At 50.9% G+C, this 22385-nt stretch overlaps 1 protein-coding gene across 1 annotated transcript in view; it reads right to left on the bottom strand.

The window, feature by feature from the left end:
• The window catches only part of POC1A (POC1 centriolar protein A), a 73376-nt gene that overhangs the window by 19326 nt on the left and 31665 nt on the right, over positions 1-22385 (bottom strand). The window contains exon 10 of the mRNA XM_082639219.1: positions 1255-1398. Coding sequence (XP_082495345.1) covers positions 1255-1398 — 144 coding nt within the window. The remainder of the gene's footprint in view (positions 1-1254; positions 1399-22385) is intronic.

The following is a 22385-nucleotide window of genomic DNA, read 5'->3' as shown; positions in this document are numbered from 1 at the left end:
TGCACTTACGCTCCTGGTGGTGATGGGGCCATGTTGATCTCCCTGATGAGGGTGGTCAGTGCCACAGCTAACATCTACTGAGCAGCTATCTAGGGCCAGGCACAGGTCAAACACTTCCTGCAGATTCATCTCCTTTAATCCTGACCACAAACATGGCAGGCTCATCACAGATAAACACACCAGGGCTTGGAGAGCCGAAGGGATGTCTCCAAGGTCGCTCAGAGGATAAGAAGCAGTACCAGCTCGAACCCAGAGCCTGGGCTCTCGGATGCCTTGACTCACTGCACGCTGTTCCCTGGCATATCCCTCGAGTGCCCACCCAGCGAAGAGTCAAATGAACGGACAGCGTTTCTTTCAAAGCTCTGTTGTGGCCCAGGCCAGCACTGGGTGGGCATTCCCTGGCAGGATTCAGTGTTGGTGATTTTGGGGTCCAGTGGCTTGGCCAGGGATTGGATGGCTCTGAAAGCCAGGATCCCAGGGCAGGCACTGCTATTTCATTAATTTGGGCTGGAAAATAGGTATATTATAATTATATTTTTAAAAAAATCCAGCACCCGGAGGTCGCGATGCTGAGAGCTCGGTGCGGGAACAGGCATCAGGAAGAGCGGTTGCGGGGGACCCGGGTGGGCTGGGCTCGGGAGCCAGTTGCAGCTCCCAGCCCTGCCAGGAGATGCAGGTACTGTGGGGGAGGGCCGGGGCGCAGTGCAGGCAGCTGTGTCAATCGTTTCCCCTCCAGGAACTCGCCGGTATCTGGGGACAGTGGGTTGTTCAGCTGCACCGGGCCTGCTGGGGTCGCCGCCTGGGAGCCAGGAGGCGAGGAGCTCACGGCTCCGAGCGGGCCTCGACCTGGCCTGGCGCAGTTAATGACAGCAGGGACGGGGAGGCCCGGGGAGCTGGGCACCTGATCCAGGGCCGCAGCCGGGAGCGACGTCACCTCGGCTCTTTAATGTGCCGCCTGCATCCCCTCGGTCCTTACCTTCATAGTTCTTTCTCCCTCTGTGTGTCCTGAACCCGTTAAAAGTGACCCCTGAGAATATTGCATGGTATTGAGGAATTATCATTAACCTTGTTGGGTGTGATGACAGTAATGTGGTTAGGATAAGGAGAGAGAGAGAGAAAAAAAAAAAGACGAAATACTGAAAGTTTTGACAGATTAAAAAAAAAAAAAACAAACCAGCACCCGCTGGCCAACTTCAAATGGTCCAAATGCCAGGCCAAGTGCAGACGATGGGGTGAATTCACGTCACGGCCTACCTGGGTGAGGACGTCCAGCTGGCCTACAATGTGCTCCAGCGTGCTGGTCAGCGTCTGGGGCATGCTGACAGGCTCTTGGGGCTGGCTCTGCATCGACTCCTGACTCCTGCCCCTGCCTGGTGGGATGGGGGAATCCACTTCTGGCTAAAGACAATGAAAGGAAAGAGAACCCCTTAGTCTTGAGTCAGTGCTTGAGGAAACACCGAGAGGAAGAGCTCCTTGAAGGATCAAGTGGAAAACCACCAGCAAACTCGAGAAGACGAGTTCCAAATGTTGGTGAGCAACGGCGGTGTGGCGGGACTCCCACATCCGGGCTTGTGCGCTCCCTTCCAGCTCCCCTTTCTGAGCAGAGGCCGTGAGTGAGGAGCGGAATCAAAGCACCTGGCAGTCCGGGCTGCAGGGGCCTGGGAGGGATGTGCAGGTGGGCTCTTGGAGGCCCTCAGAGAGGCCAGGGGCTGCCAGCTCTTCACACGGCATGCCCTCCACTAGGCCTGTCAGAGTGCGGGACCCCTGAAGCCCAGCCTGGCTCTGAAGTCACCCTTCCTCCTGGTTAGCTCAAGGTCAATTCCCCACCCCAGGAATGGGGGTGGCCCAGAACAAGCGGGAGGTTCCAACCCTGCCCTGGCCGGATCCCCTGGGAAAACAGATTCTACATGAACGTCCTGGCCTGATGGCTGGCGGGAGTCAGAATCCACAGGACAGGCGCCCCGGGCTGCTTCAGAGAAGACTCCAGGAACATGAGGGACTTGGTGTTTCTGCCTAAGATCCTCAGTCCCCAAATGCAGAAGCCATCCTCCTCCTCCTCCACTACCACTGAGGGCAAGTGATTTCCTAAGGGGGCTCATTCCAGTCCAGTGCGTGTCCCCTCAAAGTCAGGCACTGCTCTGCACACAGACAAAGGCTTCTCCTGACCCCAGAAGCATCGTGCATGTGTTCAGCAGGGCAGAATGCCGGGAGCCTTCCAAGGACACGGTGGGCAGATGCTCAGGAACCTACAGTTCCTCTGTGGACTCGCCCCCTGTGGGAATGACATGCTCAGTGAGGCCGACACTCTCGGCCAGCCCCCAAACCCCAGTAACCCATAAAGGCAGCCACACTTGGGGCTCAGTGTTTTCAACCATAGCCTCACTGATGGACATTCCAAATGTTACCACATCATTCCCTGGCTTTGCCAGTCATCCAGGGCTCTCTACCGGCACTGGGAGAAAATTCAACCCCCTTGACGGGGCACCCTGCTCCCGCCTGCCTCCTTCCGCAGCTCTGCTCCCACCTCAGTGCTCCCGTGCCCAGCTCCCAGGGCCCCTCATCTACCCTTCTTTCCCCCTGCTCCGAGCATCCTGTCCTCCACTCACCTTGCAACCCCCCATGCCCAATCGGAAGCTCCTCTGTGCTCCGCACCTGGGCCTGCCCCATCCCTGCCCTGTTCCTCCAGCCACTGCGTCTCCAGGGCCAGGACACGAGTGGGATGAATCAATGCCAGACCACCCACAGGGCCTGCCACCTGCCCATGTGCCTGTGCCCCCTATTCCAGTCTTCTGCCTGCACTCATCGCGCCTCTCCCCTCTAAACCCAGGGCATCACTAGGCTCAAAGCTTGTCAACTCCCCATACACCACAGAGCTAGGGTACTCCACCCAGGACTCCTCCACCCCTCAATGCCACAGCCACTGGAGAATACTGGCTATGACTGGGGCTCACCTAGGATGCCTCACACCTGCCACTGGCAGCCTGCTTGCATCTCCTCTGAGTTGGCCCATCTTTTGGATAAATCCAGTGGCCTAGCCCCAGGAAGATGCTCTGCCCTGGACATGTTCACCTGGGCAGGCCTCAGAGTCCTTGAGAAGAATCAGCCCAGAAGAGGATTCCCAAGCATCAAAGAAGGGCAGTTTAGCACGTGGACCCTACCTGCATATTTTCCTTTATTAGGAAAGTGTTCTAATCTCATAGATAACAAACTCTCAAGTGCATGTCAATTTGAACTTGGAAAAATGCAGGCCCTGGTGGTTAAAGAGAAATTGAATGTGAGACACAAGCCTGAGGAGGATCCTTGAAAGCAGGAGCAGGGCCATGTCCACATGCCCACCGTCGGCCTATCTGCTTGCGGCACTGTGGCCATTTTGTAAGACCTCAGCCCACCGGGGCTAGGCTCTTCCAGTCCTCCAGGAATCGATACACTTCAGCTCTCAAAGCCCATCCCAAAAGGAATGTTCCAGAAGCCCTGACTGGCCTTCACCTCACCGCAGTGGCCCCCAGACCCACGCAGTGCTGTCGGGAGACAAAGCAGAGTGCAGCAGGGAAGAGCAGTGACTCGGACAGGCTGTGGTTGATATCTGAGCTCTACCACTGACCAGCTAGGTGGCCCTGGGCAAGAGGTTTAATCCCTCCTGGCCTCCACTTCCTCATCTTCTATAAAATGGGGGTGATGACTGGGCCTGTCCTTCCAAGGGCTGAGCTGTAAGAGGTGCTTATCTGCAAATCACCCACAGGCCTTTCTTAAGAAGCCAGTGCCTACTGCTTCCAAAGGACCCCCCTTCCAGACACGCACGCTCTTCCTCTGGACACTGAGTCCCCCTGGCTCCCTCAGGAAAGGCCACCAGAGGGAGGGTGGGAACCTGGCAGCCCTCTGTCCTGACAGCCAGACGGGCGCTGCCTGCTGCCTGGGAAGGAGGGGATGGAAATTCTGAATGTTTCTGCAGAGTGGCCCAGAAATGGACAGTGTGGAGCCGAGTCTCTGGAAGCAGGGGTGGGGGGGTGAGCACCACTGAATTTACTAACAGGAACCCTCCTTCTGAGCCCAAGCCCAGCCAGCTCCAAAAGAGTACTGAGGACCGCAGTCACATGCCCGAACCAGGGAGGTGGCCTCTGGAAGAGAGGGCCGCAGGAACCTGAGGCTCAGACAGGAAGTGACTGTCAGAAGGTACCCAGCCTCCAGCCTTGCTCACAAGTCCAGGGTTCTGCCTGCCCTGGGCTATTCCTCCAGCCACAGCGTTCGCTCCTGCTCTTACCTTCACCAGGACACAGCCCTTCTTTGCGACCTTGCCCGCTCTTACCAGAAGACTTTACAGCACTCGGCACACCGCACGTGAAGATGGTTATCGCTGTGGTTCACTTGCCACCCATGTGCCAGCAGTTTATATGTCACTTCAGTTAATCCCTACAATGACCCCTAACAGCAGGCATTGCTAACCTTAATTTTCAGATGGGGAAGCAGGCTCAGGGAGGTTAACTCACTTGCTCTAATACAGGAAATGACGGCTGGGATCTGAACCCAAAGTACAGGCATTTCCTGACAGGAAGCAGCCTCTGACAGGTGACATGGCCTGCGGATTTGCTTCCACACCCCCAGCTCCTCTCTTCCATCCTTGTGGAGGCTCCTGGCTCCTGGCTCTAACGCTTCCTGCGTCATTCCCCCACCCCACCTGCCCTGGAATGCCTGCCTGGCACAGAGCTGAACACAGAGCAGGCCCTCCACACACACTCAATGCCTCAAAGAGCCAAGCCCATCATCGTGACACTCCTGTGAAATGACACCTCCCCAAGGCAAAGGGCCAGCAGTCCCGCCCCACTGCACATCATCGCAGGCACTCACCTGCACTCCAGCACTCTGCAGATGTGGCATTTCCCCGAGAGCTCAGTAGATAAGCAATAAAGCAGAGATAAGAAGATGATGGGCAAGAGCAGGAAGAGAAGCACATTCAAGGGCTGTGACGGGATAACAGGAGCAGTGTTTAAGGGGAGAAATCCTATCAGTGCTTTGTCTGTTCCACATCCAAGGGTACTAGGGGCCCTGCCTGGTGGTCCTTGTTAGTTCTCTCACAGGTAAGATTACAACAACATTAACCCAAACACACATACCTAGAAAGTCACACCAAGTCGACAACTTTCACTTGTACCAAATATAAACATCTTAACATCAAAAGAAAAAAAAAAGGTCAAACTCAGAATAGATGAATCTATTTAACTTCGTGGCAATCTCATTTGGGGTCTGTAGGTGTCCCCACCCTGGTGTGGGATCCCAGGCTCTCACAGTAGTTTAATCTACTTGCCTCAGTTTCTGTTGCTGCCAGCTTGTCATACGCCACCATGAGCTCAGCACTGCGCACAGTAGGAGTTGCGTAAATATCTGTGGTTGCTTTCAGCCACTCAAACACATGGGTAACCAACCCATACATTTTCATTAAAAAACAAAAGAGCAGGACTTCCCTGGTGGCGCAGTGGTTAAGAATCCGCCTGCCAATGCAAGGGACACGGGTTCAAGCCCTGGTCTGGGAAGATCCCACATGCCACGGAGCAACTAAACCCGTGCGCCACAACTACTGAGCCTGCGCTCTAGAGCCCACGAGCCACAACTACTGAAGCCCGCGTGCCACAATTACTGAAGCCTACGCATCTAGAACCCGTGCTCTGCAACAAGAGAAGCCACCACGATGTGAAGCCCACACACTGCAATGAAGAGTAGCCCCTGCTCACCGCAACTAGAGAAAGCCCGTGTGCAGCAACAAAGACCCAATGCAGCAATAATAAAATATAAAATGAATAAATAAATCTTTTTAAAAAAATTTAAAAAAAACAACAAAAAAACAAACAAAAGAGCAGAGCTTGCAGGTCTTCCTTGTGACGAGAAATCAACCCATCTGGGATAACTTCTTTACTGGTCTCTGGATTGCCTATGGTCTCACCTTTTCATCATCAAAATGCAGGTGGGGATAAGAAGCTTCTGCCTAAGGTAGAGAAAGTTGGGGGAAGCATTAATCCTATCCTAACAAGAAAAAGAGCAACAATCTAAAAGGATCTTAACTTTTCTTAAATCAGAGAGCTGAGATCACAGAGCAAACAACTAGCCTGAAATCTAAGGAAAGGCAGACTCTTCCAAGGAAAACAGGAAGTGAGCATCGGCTCACCTCTGGCAAAGCCTGGGAAGAAGGGACACTGAGTGCCATACAAGTGGGTGAGAAGAACTGAGTTATGCATGTTAACAAGTTGCAGAGGCTGAGTGGCCAGGGTGAGAATGAAGAACCCCTGGGAGCCACAGATACAAGGGGAGTTTGCACCTGCTCACAGGGTCTTCTCCACAGACCTCCGCTGGGCATCCATGAGAAAGACGGGGTGGGGGGAAAAAGCCATCCTTGAGGGTGCAGGCCTGGAGGAGGGGAGTAGACACAGAAAAGGCACGAAGCCCTGCCAAGACCCTCCTTGCCTACGGAACAAAATCCTTAAGCTACTGGGGGAAGAGCAAAAAGAGATGAAACCCCCTCTTCCCTTGTGGGAGAGGCAGGAAACCATCCTGAGTGGAGATCATCGAGGTATTCAAAGGCTGAGGGAGGGGCAGGACTACTGAGAATGCCCTACTTCTAAGACCCAGGGACACAGGGCCTAAGACTGAAACTGGCCCAGGACAGCAGAGAATTCCTCCAACAAAGCTAGCAAGCACCAGGTAACAAGCACCAGCAGCCTACTGCTGGGGGAGGGACAAGACCATGGACACAGACATCCTCTGAGGGGCAGGACCCCAGGGTAGGCTGAAAGCTGGGGGTGGAGCAGGAACATTGAGAAAAATCCTCCAACACCCAGACCTCACCCTAAGTACAAGGTATCAACTCCTGATAAGACTGACTATTTACCCCAGTCTCTGCTATTCTGAACATGATGTCTGGCATTCAATAAAAACTTACGAGACACTCAAAAAGGCAAGAAAAAAAACCCCGACTGTCAAGAGACAAAGTAATCAGCAGAATTAGATTCAGATGACTTAGATGTGAGCACTATCAGATGGAGAAAAAATAATTATGATTAATATGTTAAAGATTTCACTGGAAATTGTGGACATGCATGAACAGGTGGGGAATTTCAGCAGAGAGGTAGAAATTATAAGAAAGAGTCAATGGAAATGCTAGAAATAAGAAACCCAATACCAGATATGAAGAATGACTTTGTTGGGCTACTACTGGGTTGGCCAAAATGTTCATTTGGGAAGAGGTTTTGGAAAAACCTGAACGATCTTCTTGACCAGTCCAACAGTAGGCTCAGCTCAACTGAGGAAAAGAAACCAATGACCTTGAAGACAGACCAGTTCCTCAAACTGAAACATAATAGGGGAAAAAAAAAACCAGAACGGACTACCTGTAAACTGTGGGACAATATCAAATTATCTAATACATGTGTGACTGAAATCCCAGAAGGAGAACAAAGAGAAAAGAGACATTTCTTATAGTACAACTTTACTGGTAATGAATTATCTCAGCTTTGGTTTGTCTGGAAAAAAAAAGGGGGGGTCTTTATTCCTCCATTTTTAAAAGATTTTTTTCCTGCATATAGAATTCTGGGTTGACAGTTTTTTCTTTGGACACTTTTAAAATGTTACTTCCATGTCTTCCAGCTTGTGCAGTTTTATGAGAATAGTTCTGTAATTCTTATCTTTGATCCTCTGTACATAATGTCTCCTTTCTCTACCTTTTTTTTTTGCGGTACGCGGGCCTCTCACTGCTGTGGCCTCTCCCATTGCGGAGCACAGGCTCCGGACGCGCAGGCTCAGCGGCCATGGCTCACTGGGCCTAGCCGCTCCATGGCATGTGGGATCTTCCCAGACCGGGGCACGAACCCGTGTCCCCTGCATCGGCAGGCGGACTCTCAACCACTGCGCCACCAGGGAAGCCCTCTCTATCTACCTTTAAGAATTTCTCTTAATCTTTGGTTTCAGAAGCTTGAATATAATTTGTGTAGGGTTCTGTTTTGTTTTTGTTTTTTCTTCAGCCTGCTTGTCATTTCTCTGAGCTTCTTGGATCTGTGGTTTGATGCCTTTCATCATTTTCCAAAAATTCTTGGCCATTATCTTTTCAATAGCACCAAAAAACATGAAATGTGTTATCAGTTTCCTATGGCTGTTCTAAAAAAAAATTGTCACATTTGGTGGCTTAAAATAACAGAAATTTATTCTCTCAGAGTTCTGGAGGCTGGAAGTCTGAAATTAACATATCAAAAGGGCCTCACTCCCTCTGGAGGCACTAGGAATCCTTTCTTGCCTCTTCCAGCTTCTGGTGGCTCCAGAATTCCTTGGCTTATGGCTATATAACTCCACCCTCTGCTTCCATCTTCACATGACCTTCTCTTCCCTGTGTGTCTCTTATAAGGACGCCTGTCACTGGATTTAGGGCCAACCTAAAAACACAAGATGATCTAATCTCAAGATCCTTAACTTAAGCACATCGGCAAAGACCCTTTCACCAAGTAAGGTCACATTCACAGGTTCTGGGGGTTAGGATGTAGACATATTTCCTGGCAGGGGGGGCACTATTCAACCCACTACAAAATGCTTAGATATAAATCAAACAACATATGTACAAAATCTGTATGCTGTAAACTAAAATACACTGATGAGAAAAGACTAATATCAATGAAGAGATATACCATGCTCATGTACTGAAGGCTCAAAGTTGTTAAGATGCCAGTTCTCCTCAAAATCATCTATAGCAATCAAAAAGCTTATTCCAAAATTTATATGGAAAGGCAAAGGAACTAGAAAAGCCAAAACATTTTTGAAAAAAAGAACAAAACTAGAGGACTCACATTACCTGATTTTATGACTTAGTCTAAAGCTAAAGCAATCAAGACAGTGTGGCATTGGTGAAAGGACAGACACATAGATCAGTGAACAAATAGAGTCCAGAAATATACACACAGATATATGGTCAATTAATTTTTTTAAATGGTACACCACTTACCAGAGAGAAAATAAGATAGTATTTTCAACAATTGCTGGAACAATTGGAATCCTTATGCAAAAAAATGAGTTTCAGTACATATCTCATATCGTATACAAAAAGTAACTCAAAAATGATTCATAGACCTAAATGTAAAACCTAAAACTATAATATTCGTATGAATTTTTCTTCTGAAACATAGGAGAACATCTTTGTGACCTTGGGTTAGGTAGATTTCTTAGATATGACAGCCAAAGTATGATCCATAAAAGAAAAAGCCAATAAAATGAACTTCATCAAAATTCAAAACTTCTGCTCTTTGAAAGACATTGTTAAGAAAATGAAAACACAAACCACAGACTGGGAGAAAATATTTGCAAGTCACATATCTGGTAAAGAACTTGTATCCAGAACACCTAAGAACTTTCATAATTCAATAAGACAACTAATTTAAAGAATAGGCAAAAGATTTGAAGACACTTCACCAAAGAACATATAAAGATGACAAACATGTAAAAAAATGTTCTACATCCTCAGTCATCAGGAAAATGCAAGTTAAAATCACCATGAGGTATCACTTATACACCTATTACAATGCTTTAGAGTTAAAAAGACTGACCATCCCAAGTGCTGGCGAGGAGGTGGAGAAACTTGAACTCTCACACACTGCTGGGGAGAATGCAAGATGGAACAACCACTTTGGAAGACAGTTTGACAGTAACATAAAAGGTTAAGCGGGCCTCCCTGGTGGCGCAGTGGTTGAGAGTCCGCCTGCCGATGCAGGGGATACGGGTTCGTGCCCCGGTCTGGGAGGATCCCATATGCCGCGGAGCGGCTGGGCCCGTGAGCCATGGCCGCTGGGCCTGCGCATCCGGAGCCTGTGCTCCGCAACGGGGGAGGCCACAACAGTGAGAGGCCCGCATACCGCAAAAAAAAAAAAAAAAAAAAAAAAAAAAAAAAAAAAGGTTAAGCATATACCCATTACACGTCTCAGCCATTCCACTCCTAGATATTTACCCAAAAAGAATGGAAGCATATGTCCATAGAAAGATATGTATGTAAAAGTTAACAGCAGCTTTATTTGTAATAGCCCCCAAATTGAAAATAACCCAAGTGTTCACAGACAAATTGTATATCCATTTGATGAAGTAGTACTCAGCAATAAAAAGAAATGAACTATTGATAAATGTAACAACATGGGTGAATCTCAAAATAATTAAGCTGAAAGAAACCAGACTAAAAAGAACATATAACTATATGATTTCAATTATATCAAATTCTGAAAAATGCAGAAAAAAGACTCGTAGTTGCCTGGGGCTGGAGGTGGAGGGACTGGATTGACTACAAAGAAGCACAAGGAAATCTGGAGGGATGATGGAAATATGCCATAACATGATCATGGTGGTGATTACATGATTGTCGAAACTCAGAGAATGGTTCACTTTTTTATTTTTTATTTTATTTTATTTATTTTATTTTTTTATGAGGTATGCGGGCCTCTCACTGTTGTGGCCTCTCCCGTTGCGGAGCACAGGCTCCGGACGCACAGGCTCAGCGGCCATGGCTCACGGGCTTAGCCGCTCCGCGGCATGTGGGATCCTCCCGGACCGGGGCACGAACCCGCATCCCCTGCATCAGCAGGCAGACTCTTAACCACTGCGCCACCAGGGAAGCCCTGGTTCACTTTTTTAAATGGTGAATGTTACTACTTGTGTACTAATATGTCTGACTTAAAAAAGAAAAAGATGCAGTTACAACCGAAATGCCCCTAGGACCCCAACAGGCCCATCACATGACACTACCCATCATTGCCACTCTGCACTCAAGGTGAAAATCACTGCCTCACCACAGGACATTACCAGTGGGCAAAACCCAAGGTTAAAGACCGCAGGTCAGGCCCGTGAGGTCCACCATTGGTCTGGGGATGATGGTTTCCAAATGCAGAAGGTCAGAGTCACATTTCAGTGACACCCCAGTTGTTAGCAGATGTCTCAAGCAAGGTTTCCCAAGCAGCAGCTGCCCAGTCTATGGAACTTCAGGTCTCAGCTGCTTAGGGGTCCATACACAGCTTGACAGTCATGAGCAAGTGAGGTCTACATACACCTGGCCAGAAGCCAGGAGTGGCTGGAGTTCTACCATAAAGATGTCATGAGCTGACTTGACAGAATGCCCCCCTCTAGTTGGGCGGGGTGGTCAATTATTAACACCTGCTTAAGACGGAAATTTCTCCTTCTCTTTTAGTCTCTAACACCGGACCTTGCCCCCTGCCCAGCCTGCTCCAGAAACTAAAACTCTGTAACAGACAAAAGTATCTAGGAACTAACTGGTCCAAGGCTTGGGTCTGGCCAGAGAGGGGAGCCAGAGGTGACCCAGGCCCAAGATCTGGACTGTCTCACCAGTTACCCTCCTAGTAGAGACCCTGAGTGCAAAATGAAGAAATGGACAGACACACACACCATGGTTGAATCTTTTCAACTTAATCTTTCATCGAACTGCTCATCACATAGTCTGCTAAGCAAGGGTGCAGATTCATGGACACAGACGTTCCTTGGTTTTCACCTCAGGCCTTTGGCTTTGACAATTTGCCTCATGGAAAGTTAACAGGCATCCAGTTCGCCTGCCTCCCTGTCTGCTAAACCTGGCCCTGGCGAGGAGAGCAGGGGACAAAGCAGAGCTCACTTGGGCTCTGCTCAGCACCAGCTTCTCAAGTGGAAATAGACACAGCTGTTTTCTCAAATCAAAGCTCAAAAGAAACCTGGTACTGTATTCCCCGCACATATTTGTGGACTAGATCTACTACAGCCTTGTCTGCCCTATAATTTAGGGTTCCGGCCTGGAGTCCAAGAAGAGAGGAAACTTCTGGTTCTAAACATAGCCTTGAACCCAAGAGGAATTCTAGTTTCTTAAAATCATCTAATTGTTTGGCAATCTTGCCAATGTTCTTCCAAGCCAGCCCAAGTATGTGTGTGGGGTTTGGTTACCGCTGCTGGCTTTTGTCTAGAGTATGAATGTGCAGGGTGCCTCCATGTGTTCCCCACACCAGGCTCCCAAGGACAGTGAGCCAAGAGGCTCGAGGGGATGGGGCTGGACAGCGTCCTTTGAACTCGATCAGACTCTGCAAGATGACAGATCCCAGTTCAGTGTAAGAGCCACCCTGTGACCCCAGGCTCCCACCAACGGGAAGCAGACAGGGTGTCCTCTGAACTAAGAACTGTGAAGCGGTCAAAGGATGGGTCTAACCTGGAGGATGAGGGATCCACGTGCCTGACCCAGGCCTCCTCACACAGAACCAGTGCCATCCAGGCACCAAGACCACAGGCAGCTTGGCCCACTTTCTCACCTCACAGTCCTCTCCTGAGGGTCCCTCTGAGGCAGGGGCCACAGCTACCTCTGTCATCCTATTACACCTGTGTGGGTCACAGGCCCCCCTGGCATGTGGGAGATGTTAAATGCACAAACCACAGAACCCCTGTCTCCTCACTCAGGCCCAAAGCATGACCGAGGCTCCCACCCTCAGGGCTATGTCAGCCACTCCTGGGCTCAACCCCAGCCATCTCCTGCTGACTCCCCAGCCGTGCTCTCCAATACTTGGTTTCCAAGTCTTTCTCCCCACACAAGAGGGCTGACTTATACAGCCAAATGTGTTTCAAAGGCGTGAAAGGACGGCCTTGGTAAGAAGCAGGAAACAGGAAGTCATTCCAATGTCCAGATATGCCCCCAGGAGAAAAAAGTAGGGCAGGGGAGGACTGTCCTACTGAAACGACACGTGAGGGAAGCTGTGGGGAGAAGCGGGGGAGGACGAAACGGGGAGAGGAAGGCTAAGCAGTTGCAAACTGGTGGCAGCCATGAGAAAGCAAGCAGACCATCATGCAGCGAGAACTTTCCTGTGCCCAGGGGAGGTCCTGGCCCTCCTGGTTCTGAGCGTGGAGGAAAACCAACCCAGGCTTTAGGGGTGGAAGCCCTCCAGGTCATCACACCTGGTACAGCCAGAAACACGTTGATAGGCAGCAAGGCAGAGCCCAGGGCTCAGGGACACGGATGAGAAGGAACAGGGAAGGGCAGCGTGGTGGGGTCCTCCACACGGCCCAGGGAAGCCTCAGGAGGAGGCGATGCTGCAGAGCATCTGCTGCCAGTCTGCCCAGAGTTCCTGGAGAGGGTGCACCTCCGGAGCATTTTGAGAAACGACAACGTCCACAAGCAGACAACGCCACCCTGCGGTCCCCATGCTGGTGACCAATACCTTTGTAAGAACTCCCTTTGAACATGACCTGTTTCCTGTAGGGCCGGCTCTTGCTCAGTTCAGCTCCACACACGTCACTAAGGGCCCACTCCAGGTTGGGTGCTAAGTAGCTCAGGTTGTTACCTCCTACCTTGAGACAGAAACACCTGCCCTCCCCCACCACAAACACCTGAACCGAGACACCCTGGGCGGGAGATCAAGGCTTCTGATAAAGCTTAAGTGTTGACTGTAGTTTTTGTTTTGTTTTTTTTAAATTAAACTGCTTTGAACTAATTTTAGACTTAGAGAAAAGTTGCAAAAAATAGTACAGAAAATTTCCATATATCCCTCCCCAAGGCTCTCCCAGTGTTAACACCTTACATAACCATTAGTACAATGGTCACGCCAGGAAATTAACATTGGGACAATTCCATTAACCAAACCAAGGAAGGGCTCCATTTGAGGTTCACCAGTTAACCCATTAATGTCCTTGGATCCTGATGTTCCAGAATCCTATCCAGGATCCCACAATGCATTCAGTTTTCTCTTAGTCTCCTGAGATCTGTCCAGCTCCTCAGTTTTCCCTTGTCTTTCATGACCTTGACATTTTTGAAGAGTACTGGTCAGTTTTGTTGTCAAATGTCCCTCAGTTTGGACCTGTTTGATGTTTTCTCACAATTGGGGTGAGGTTATGCATTTTTGACAAGAGCACCAAAAAAGCTACATGCATGACACCACAGGGCTCACACAGACAGGTCTTATATATCAGACAGGTCTTATATATCTTACATATCAGTGATGTTGACCTCAATCAATGGTGATGCTGACCTCCCTGCCAGGTTTCTCCAATGCAAAGTTACATCGTTCCCTGTGTAGTCAATCATGGGGCACGGTGGCTTGGCACTGTGGCTCTTTAAAAGGGAACGTGTGGCTGTCATTACAAACTCTGCGTGTCAGCCCGGCTTGCTGATGGCCGCAGCTGCCCCACAGATGAGAGGCATCTAATGAAGATGAGCGGCAGAGCCGACGTCTCTGGAAGCCGCCGAAGCTCTCGGTGACAAAGAGGAACAGTAGCAGTTTATTTATAGATCCACTTGAAGACAGCTCATTGTAACTACTGGAGTTGAATTTTTAAAACCTCGGGAACAAAGGCTGGCTATTTTAAACTCTCCTTGCACTTAGTTCAATGGAGAGTGTTAGAGGCACCAACCAGCCCCGGGCACCACTCCCACCACTCGGCAATTCATATTTTGTGCAGCATCTCGGGACAGGAGCAGAGCCTGTCAAGACAGATAACCAGGACCGGCTCTGCCTACCCCGCAGAGGCAGCGGGCCTCCGATGAGCCAAAGCCCTCACCCTGGTGCTGCCCAGGGAGGAGCCGAGGGAGGCTGCCTCCCCCAACCCCAACCCCGGTGTCTCACAGCCTCCCTTTCCTGGAAAATGAAGTTGCACACAGCTGTTGTGAATCAAGGTTACATCACCCCTCTCCCTCCCTCCCCTTGCAGACTGTGAAGAGGGACAGCGCACCCCAGCGGACGCCTGCCCCAGGACAGCTGGCAGTAGCTGGCCCACCTATGCTGACACATCTCCAGGCTGGGACAAGGGCGTCCTGGAGCTCAGAGTACACAACTCTCCCTTGTGGACAGTGGGAGGGTGGAGCCCCAAGGCTCCGCCTGGCCCGGCCCCACTGCAGCGCTAAGCTAAGGGTGCTCAACCTCTCCACGTAGCAGGACCACGCTGAGGAGGGGAGACGTGGGCTTTCAAAGGCTCCCACGTCCCTATTTGAACAAAGAACACAAAACAATATTCTTGACACAATGCAGAAAAATGTGAACATGGACTAAGCATCTGATATTAAGGAAATATTAATTTTGTTGGATGTGATAAGAGCACTGAAGTTATTTAACCCAGAAAAGTCTTTATTTAGGGTAACATATCTGGATTAAACAAAAATATTCCAACTTCTAAAAAAGGGTGGGAGGAGATGAACAAAATAAGATCAGCAAAATGCTAAAGCTAGGTAAAGGATACATGGGGCGGTGGTTCATTATATTATTCTCTCTACTTTTTGGGCTAGCTTGAAAATTTCCACAATACAAAGGGTATTTTTTGTTGTTGGTAAAAAAATAAAAGCTCCAGGCTACTTGAATGAGCTGTGGAGCTGAGGCCAGGCAAGCGGGACCCCAGGAGGAAGGTGAGGCACAGGATCACCCCCACTCTGGTGTTCTGGCACTTTCAAGCACAGGAGGCAAATTAGGCTGAATCCACAAACGTTCAGACCAGCTTTTGGCACTGCCATAGAGAAAGCCCCGATGGCACCAAAAGCATTCAGTGAACCCTGCAGCAATGTCTGGACCTTCAAAGAAACTAATTTTAAGATAATCTCCATGGAAACCATCTATTCTGATTTTTTCCATGGTAACCAATGAGAACATAAACACAAGCATTATCCAACACCCTTACACCACATGGGCAACGCTGCCATCCAATCTGGAAAATACAAGCTGAAAAGGGATTTTTTCCATTGAAAATGAAAAGAAGGACTAAAACTTCTAGTCCAGACATATAGATTCTCCCACCCTCCACTGCCCACACCACTCCTTACCACCTGCCCCCAAACTGACAAACCAGGTGAGAAAGTGGTTTCCTTCATTTAGCCTGGGACCATCAAACATGGCAAAAGGAAAGCGCCAGAGCCTGCCTCTAGCCTCACACACTCAGCCCACACTGCCCACAGACAGCAGAATGTGTCCACTGAACTCTGGTTTCCTGAGCATTCTGCTCAGGTGTCCAGACGCATGTTGGGCACCACATGGAGACCAAGGCCCCAGGCCTCCAGGGCAACAAGTTCGGCCTGTGAAAAACTGACCGTGGCAGAGAGGGGCTGCTCCACCAAGCAGAGTGCTCTGGGTAGGTGGAGCAGGAAGATTTCACAAGCTGCTGCCCTTCCTGGGAAGGCTGCATGGAGGAGGTGCCATCTGCAAAGAGACTAAAAGGAGGAGCGCGGTTCTGCTGGGGAACAGGGGGGTGGAGCCAAAAAATCAGTCAGATTTAAGCAACTGGGTCTATTTCCACCTGTGGCTCATTTATTCCATTTTCAGGTTTCTAGGTTTAAAAGCAGCATGGAAGGGGAGGGAGGGAGGGAGGGAGGCAGGCAGGGAGGGAGGGAGGGAGGGAGGGAGGGAGGCAGGCAGGCAGGCAGGCAGGCAGGCAGGCAGGCAGGCAATCTCTCAGATGCCACCCTCTCTACTTCGCATGCATGGCCTCTGCTGGCTCTCTGTGGAGAGGGGACTTGTCAGTGTGGCCTAACCAGGCTGTGGATGTTTTATCATCTCTGTCACCAAAATGGTAGCATCACTGCAGTGGCCCCAGGGCTGAAACAAAGGCACTCTGAGGCATGCGGTGTGCCCTGCCCAGGGTTGTGTGTGCCTTGCAGTAAAGCACCACAATGTCCAGACCCCACTGTCCTGTGATTTGGGCTCAATTCTCCATGTGCAACTGTGGGATCTCCACTGACCTTGAACCCAAGCTTTGGCTGCCAGGGGGAAAGGAAACCCAAAACAGCTCTGAGTCCCTTGAAAGAGATGAGAGCTCTCACAGGTGTGTGTGAGCGCCCAGGTTCACACACCAGGTGTGTCCCGATGCATGCAGGGCTGGACACAAGGGCGTCCAGGCTTTGTCTGGATTCCACAGTGACTATCTTAATACATCTTGCCCTGGATTTCTGAGACTACGTCCCCTGTTGGTTTAAGTCATTAATAGGCCTTCCTTCCTAAGAATTGTGCCATTCTCCTCTGGATAGGGACCTTGTGAAAGGGATGGGAATTTTCCAGTGGCGGGAAACTACCATCAGCCCCTCAAAAGGGCAGCTCAGAGAAGGGAGTTCAGTTACTGCCCCATCCCACAGCCCCATCCTCTTGGTGCCACTGCGGTCATCGCTGTTTCAGGGCTTGTTCCTGCTCTTGCTACCTGGAGGCACTTCCCCAAAAGGCTCTACAAAGAAGACCTCCACCTGGGGGTTAAAATGTTGGGCCACAAGCACCCAGGCCGTCTCAAGCTCAGGTGTCAGAGACTCACCCGCCAGCTTCCCTAAAGGCCCAGCAGACTCTGGAGGATGGGAGGTGACCTAGGCACCCCCATCTGCAGGTTAAGAGGTGGACATTGAGGACAATGCAGGAGGCAGGTGGCCTGGAGAACATGGATTCAAGCACTGATGACTGAACCGATGCAGCAGCACTAATGGCCAGGACAGGAGCTGAGAGAGGACGACAGGCCCGGCAGAGGCCCACGGAGGGCTGCCCTGGGTCCCGTCCTCTAACTGATGTCCTTGGCTGGTAATAAAACCACACATCTGCCTGCCCAGTTGTAAACAGAGCTCAGTGGGTTTAAAGAGTGCCTTTAGGTCTAAAAAGCCTAAAGGGCAGCACTGGGATTTCTTTTAGCACCGCACCAAGATCAGAAGCAACCACACCGCTTTTCCTCTTCTGGAAAGAGGAAGACTACAGTGCTCCAAACTGGGCTGAAGGGACAGCAATTCTCCAGGTGCCTCTCCCAAGCTGTAGCCCCCATGAGCCACAGAAACTTCCTAAGACGGACAGAGACTCACTCTCTCTCTCCAGCCACCTCCCTGCCCGCGATGCCAGGGTGTCAATCGGCTAGACTGTTTTCCAACCAACCAGCAGCAACGGCATCACCTAGAAATTTGTTAGGAATGTAAATTCCTTACTGAATCAGACACTCCGGGGACGGGGCAAGCTAAATTTTAACAAGCCCTTAGGGTGATTCTGATGCACACTAAGGTTTGAGAACCACTGCAAGAGGCTTGCTACAATAAATGTCAAATGGTAAAAGGCCTGTCTCCTCACTCCACTGCCAGGAAGCCCAGTTAACTCTGCCTGATGCGTTTCTGCAAACATTGTTCTCGTGCTTGTCAAAGGCAACCCCTCCCTTCTTGTAAACACAGTAATTATTTAACATGTGCCTGGTAGCAGCCCTGACCCACCTCCCAGTAAGTCAGTTGTAGCCTCTGGAAGGAAAGGAGAGGGCATCCCGCCTGCCTCCCAGTACTGGATACAACAGGTCAGCGGGGAGGGCTCAGCCCCTCACTCTGATCCCTGGGCCCAGGAAGCCCCTCTGCTAGAGGCGTCGAATATCTGGTGCTCCTCGACCATGCACAGCCACATTACCCATCAGCTACTGTCCAAGGGTTCTCTGTTTCAAGCAGGAAACTTTCTTTAAATATCGCACTTTGGTGACAAATATTGAATCTTCTATATTTCTAGTCTCCTCTGTCTTCCCATGGAAACTAAGAAACCTAGAGCACTTTCCACGACTTCCATTCAGGTAAAGATGGGTAAAATGCAATCTGAGCGTGGAGTGAGGCATCTGTCTGAGCACCTCTATCGCCCAGGGTCAGCAAAGGCTGTGGCGGCTGCCCTGCCCTGCCCTGCCCTCACCCCTGCAGGATGGTCTTTTGCAGAGTGAGCCGGTAAAATGGAAAATGCCCAGAGAAGTAATGTACTCTGGGGGGAGAAATCAGGATACAGAGAATCCAGATGACCTGTCTGAGGTTACAGGAGAGATGTGCCACATCCAGCCAGGCCCCAGCCTCGGCTTGGAACAGGATACAGGGGCAATACTGCCAGCCAAGCTCTTAAAGTGGCTCCCAGAGCCAGAAGTTTCCAGCATCATCCACCTCCCTAGTAGGGCTGCCCGAGAATCCTCTCCAGGGCAGCCATCCTTGTAAGATTGCTGTCCTCACCGCAGGAAGCACCTGGCCAGCCGGGTCTCTTATTGTTCCCCTGTACTGTGCCCAGCCCCAGGCCATTCCAGGTGATCTGGAGACACCTCACAGGACAGGAACCTCAGGGTCTTAGTGGGGGGAATAACGGGGACCAGCAATGGGGAGTCAAATTTCACAAAGGGTGAGGGGCATGCAGACACCAGAGGCCCCAAGGTGGTGCTGCCAGGACTCAACACAAGCGCACACACACAAAAGTGAGGAAGAGCTGTTTCTGAGTCACCAGAGTCTGTCCTATGCTGGGCTTGCATATCTGTCCCAAGGGCTGAGGAGGCTAGGATGCCCACTGAGAAATGGGGAGAATACCTCTTGATCGTTTCCAGTCCAGGGTCTCTTAGTTTTGCTAACAAAAGGGCTGAGACCCAAGGGCACAGGCTTGATTGGTACCTGGGCCACTCACCAGCAGTTGACCTTTGAGCTCAGGTTTCTCCTCTGTGCAGCACAGTGGGCAGGAATGAATTATCCCATGGGAGTCATCCACTAAGTCCCAGGAAACATGAAAACAAAGTCCCCACTGTTCTTAAGTCAGCCCCCAAGGCCCAGGCCCTGCCAGGCCCAACAATGGCCAAACCAGGCAAGAAGGTACTGGGAGGGGCCAGGGAGCGTCTGCTTTCCTGTGTTTCTCACCAGGCTCTCGTTCACATGGATGAAGGAGACTGTGGAAGGCCAGCTATTCAGCCAGAGGGTGCAGCAGAGTGAGAGCCCCCAGCACATTAAGAGGCACATCTCAACCCCCACAGATGCCCCGAGCCCAAGGCAAGGTCAGCCAACGTGTTAGGAGTCTGGGTCCCATGAAACCAACACTTTTCCAAGATGCCTGTGTGCCTGGCATCCTCTAACTGAGGATCTGCTGCCAAGAGCCCCTTGCAACAGCTTGGAGAACTCAGAGCCAGAACTGGCCTCAAGTGGAGAAATGAGAGGCTCCCCTCTAAGACACTTGGGGTTCACAATGCCCCATCTACCAACCCACACTTCTCCTCACTACAAAAAGCAAATGCCAGCCAGAAATGTGTATTCTCAGTAAAAGACCCAAGTCATCCAAGTTCCCAAGCGAGAAAGCAAATCTATGAGGCAGGTGGAAACGGGTCCCTTCCCCAAACTTGACCCAATGACTTCTCAGTCCAGGTGCCTGCATGAGAACCCAGATCTTGAGCAAACGCCACCTGGGACTCCCAGATCCTCAGCGTGGGGCAAGATCCAGTGCCAAGACTCTCTGGGCCAGGGATCAGGGCCCAAGAATCCCTAAGTCAAGCCCACTCTGTATAGCGCCCCAAAATGGAAATGTGGGAGCTGAAGGGGGCACAGGGGGTGTCTGGGGTTCCCCCTTCAGAACCAGAGAAACTAGGAAGAAGAAACAGGCCGTCCTTAGGGAAGGCTGAGGCCTTGGACCAGATATCCTTGGCTAACCTGGCCTCCTCTTCCTGGGGACAGTCCTAGCACAGAGTCTCAGGGGGTCCTGGGCACCATGCCCTGAGGAGTCAGAGGGTGAGGGGGGGAAAAGAGGCCTGTTTCCACCCACCTCATGGATTTGCTTTTGTGTCTGCGAGCAGAGAGGACTTGGGCTACTCATCAGGAAGCACAAATGACACCCGCAAGAGTCCAGAAGCCACAGTGGACCTCACAGGGACAGTCTGCTGAGCGGAGTCAACCTCAAATGTGACCCGGTCAGAAGGGCCCCCACCCCCGCCTGCTGTCCCTCACCGCAGCAGGTTTAGAGCACATTAAGTCCCTTGCCCGGGCAGGGGACTCGCCTAGCTCTGCTGGACAGAGGAAGGAAAAGGAACATTTTAAAAATAGCTAAAGCTTGGTGAGCACTTGCCACATGCTGGGCACAGTTCCAAGTGCCTGCTTAGCATGTACCACCTCGTGAAATCTCCCGAAGGAGGACCTGGCATCTCCCCATTTGAGGTGAGTGGAGAAAAGCCCTCGGCCCTAGACCTCAAGGTTCTCTGAACTGGAGGGCAGCCAGCCCAGAGAACTCAGGAAGTGGTTTTTTACTTTTACTGAATTACCTAGAATTCGGCCTTCTTCCACTCCCGCCCCACCCAGCACAACCTTCCTTCTCAATTGCATAACAGGCTCAGATGTTTGAAGAGAGGACAAGAATAAGATTATATCAGAATAGATGCATCTTTGCTATTAAAAATGGTTTTACAATGCTTCTGTGGTTGAGGCAGAAGTCAGTTATAGTGGCTGGGACTTGGGGGGCACATGCAAATCCAAGGTCAGCCAAGACACAGTGGTCCATAGCCTCAGGGACAGACCAAAAAGCAGAGACAGCAGGAGGGAATGAGAACGGTGAGGATGAGCACAGAGGGCGAGAGGACGAGGGCTGTAGCAGGAACAGAGCTAAACAGGAGCCCCTTGAAAACGCCAGCACAAGCCCCTCGTGGGGCCCCACACAAGCCCCTCTGGGAGGCGGCTCATCTGCTTGAAACCTTGCAACCTTCCTCCAGCCATGCAGCGCGTCGTGGGGCAGACCACGAAGTTTCCTGCCCACCCTCAGCCCAGCGCATGGGCTGGAGTCCTTCCTCTGCAGGCTTCCAAGCAGAGAAAGCGCCCCAGCCACAGCCCTGAAATCCCTCCTCATCGCAACTCAGCCAAGAATAGAGGGAAAATGGAACCCATTATTCTCATTCTGAAGGGCTGGGAAATGGCTTTTGCTTTTCAACATGAAATGTGTCTAAAAATAAGCTGTGAATTTCAACCAGAGGTTGAAAATAGCTCCGGCAGTGAACAGAGCTCTGTTCAGAGTGGGCTCAAGGATGGCCTTCATTCCAAGAGCGGGAGTTGAATGCCACAGTCAGGGCAGGGGTCCAGGGCAGGGGCTGTCACAGGCCCACAGGGCTGCCCTTGCCATGGTCTGCCCCTCTGGCTTTAAACTGTCAAACTCTAATAGGCATGTGGTCCAGAATTCAAGATCCAGCACCTGGTCCAACGTGCTTCCTAAAATCCCCAAACGTGCAGGAGTGACTTGTGCAGCATTAGAATCTGAGACTGTGTGCAGACAGAGCTGAAGGGGGAGGGGCCTTCAGGTTTGAGAGCTCCTTGGGCACGGTGGTGGTGCTCGTGGGCTCTCTGAGAAGCCAAGCCAGCAAATCACTCACCAGGTACTACTGTAGAGCCCGGGAAGCCCACAGGCAGGAAGGGTAAGAATACATTCCAAGTGTAGTGAAGAAGACCAAGTTGCTCAAGGTCTTTTTTTGTTGTTTACCATCCCCATAGAAGATTCCACAGTTTGATAAGCCAAACGACATTTCTACAAAATGGGCTTGTGTTAGAAAGTCAGGCTGAGAGACCTGGGCCACAGCTGTTAGCGGGGAGCCCAGATCTGGCCCATCAAGCAGGAGCACAGGCTCCGGAGTCCTCAGTGCCCCCCCTAAGCTCCTCCCACCCTGACAGCCATGCCCACATT

This window comes from Mesoplodon mirus, assembly GCF_964341445.2.
Source record: "Mesoplodon mirus genome assembly, chromosome: 12".
Lineage (NCBI taxonomy): Eukaryota > Metazoa > Chordata > Mammalia > Artiodactyla > Ziphiidae > Mesoplodon > Mesoplodon mirus.
The sequence above is the reverse complement of the archived record's forward strand: the minus strand, read 5'-3'. Positions and strand labels throughout refer to the sequence as shown.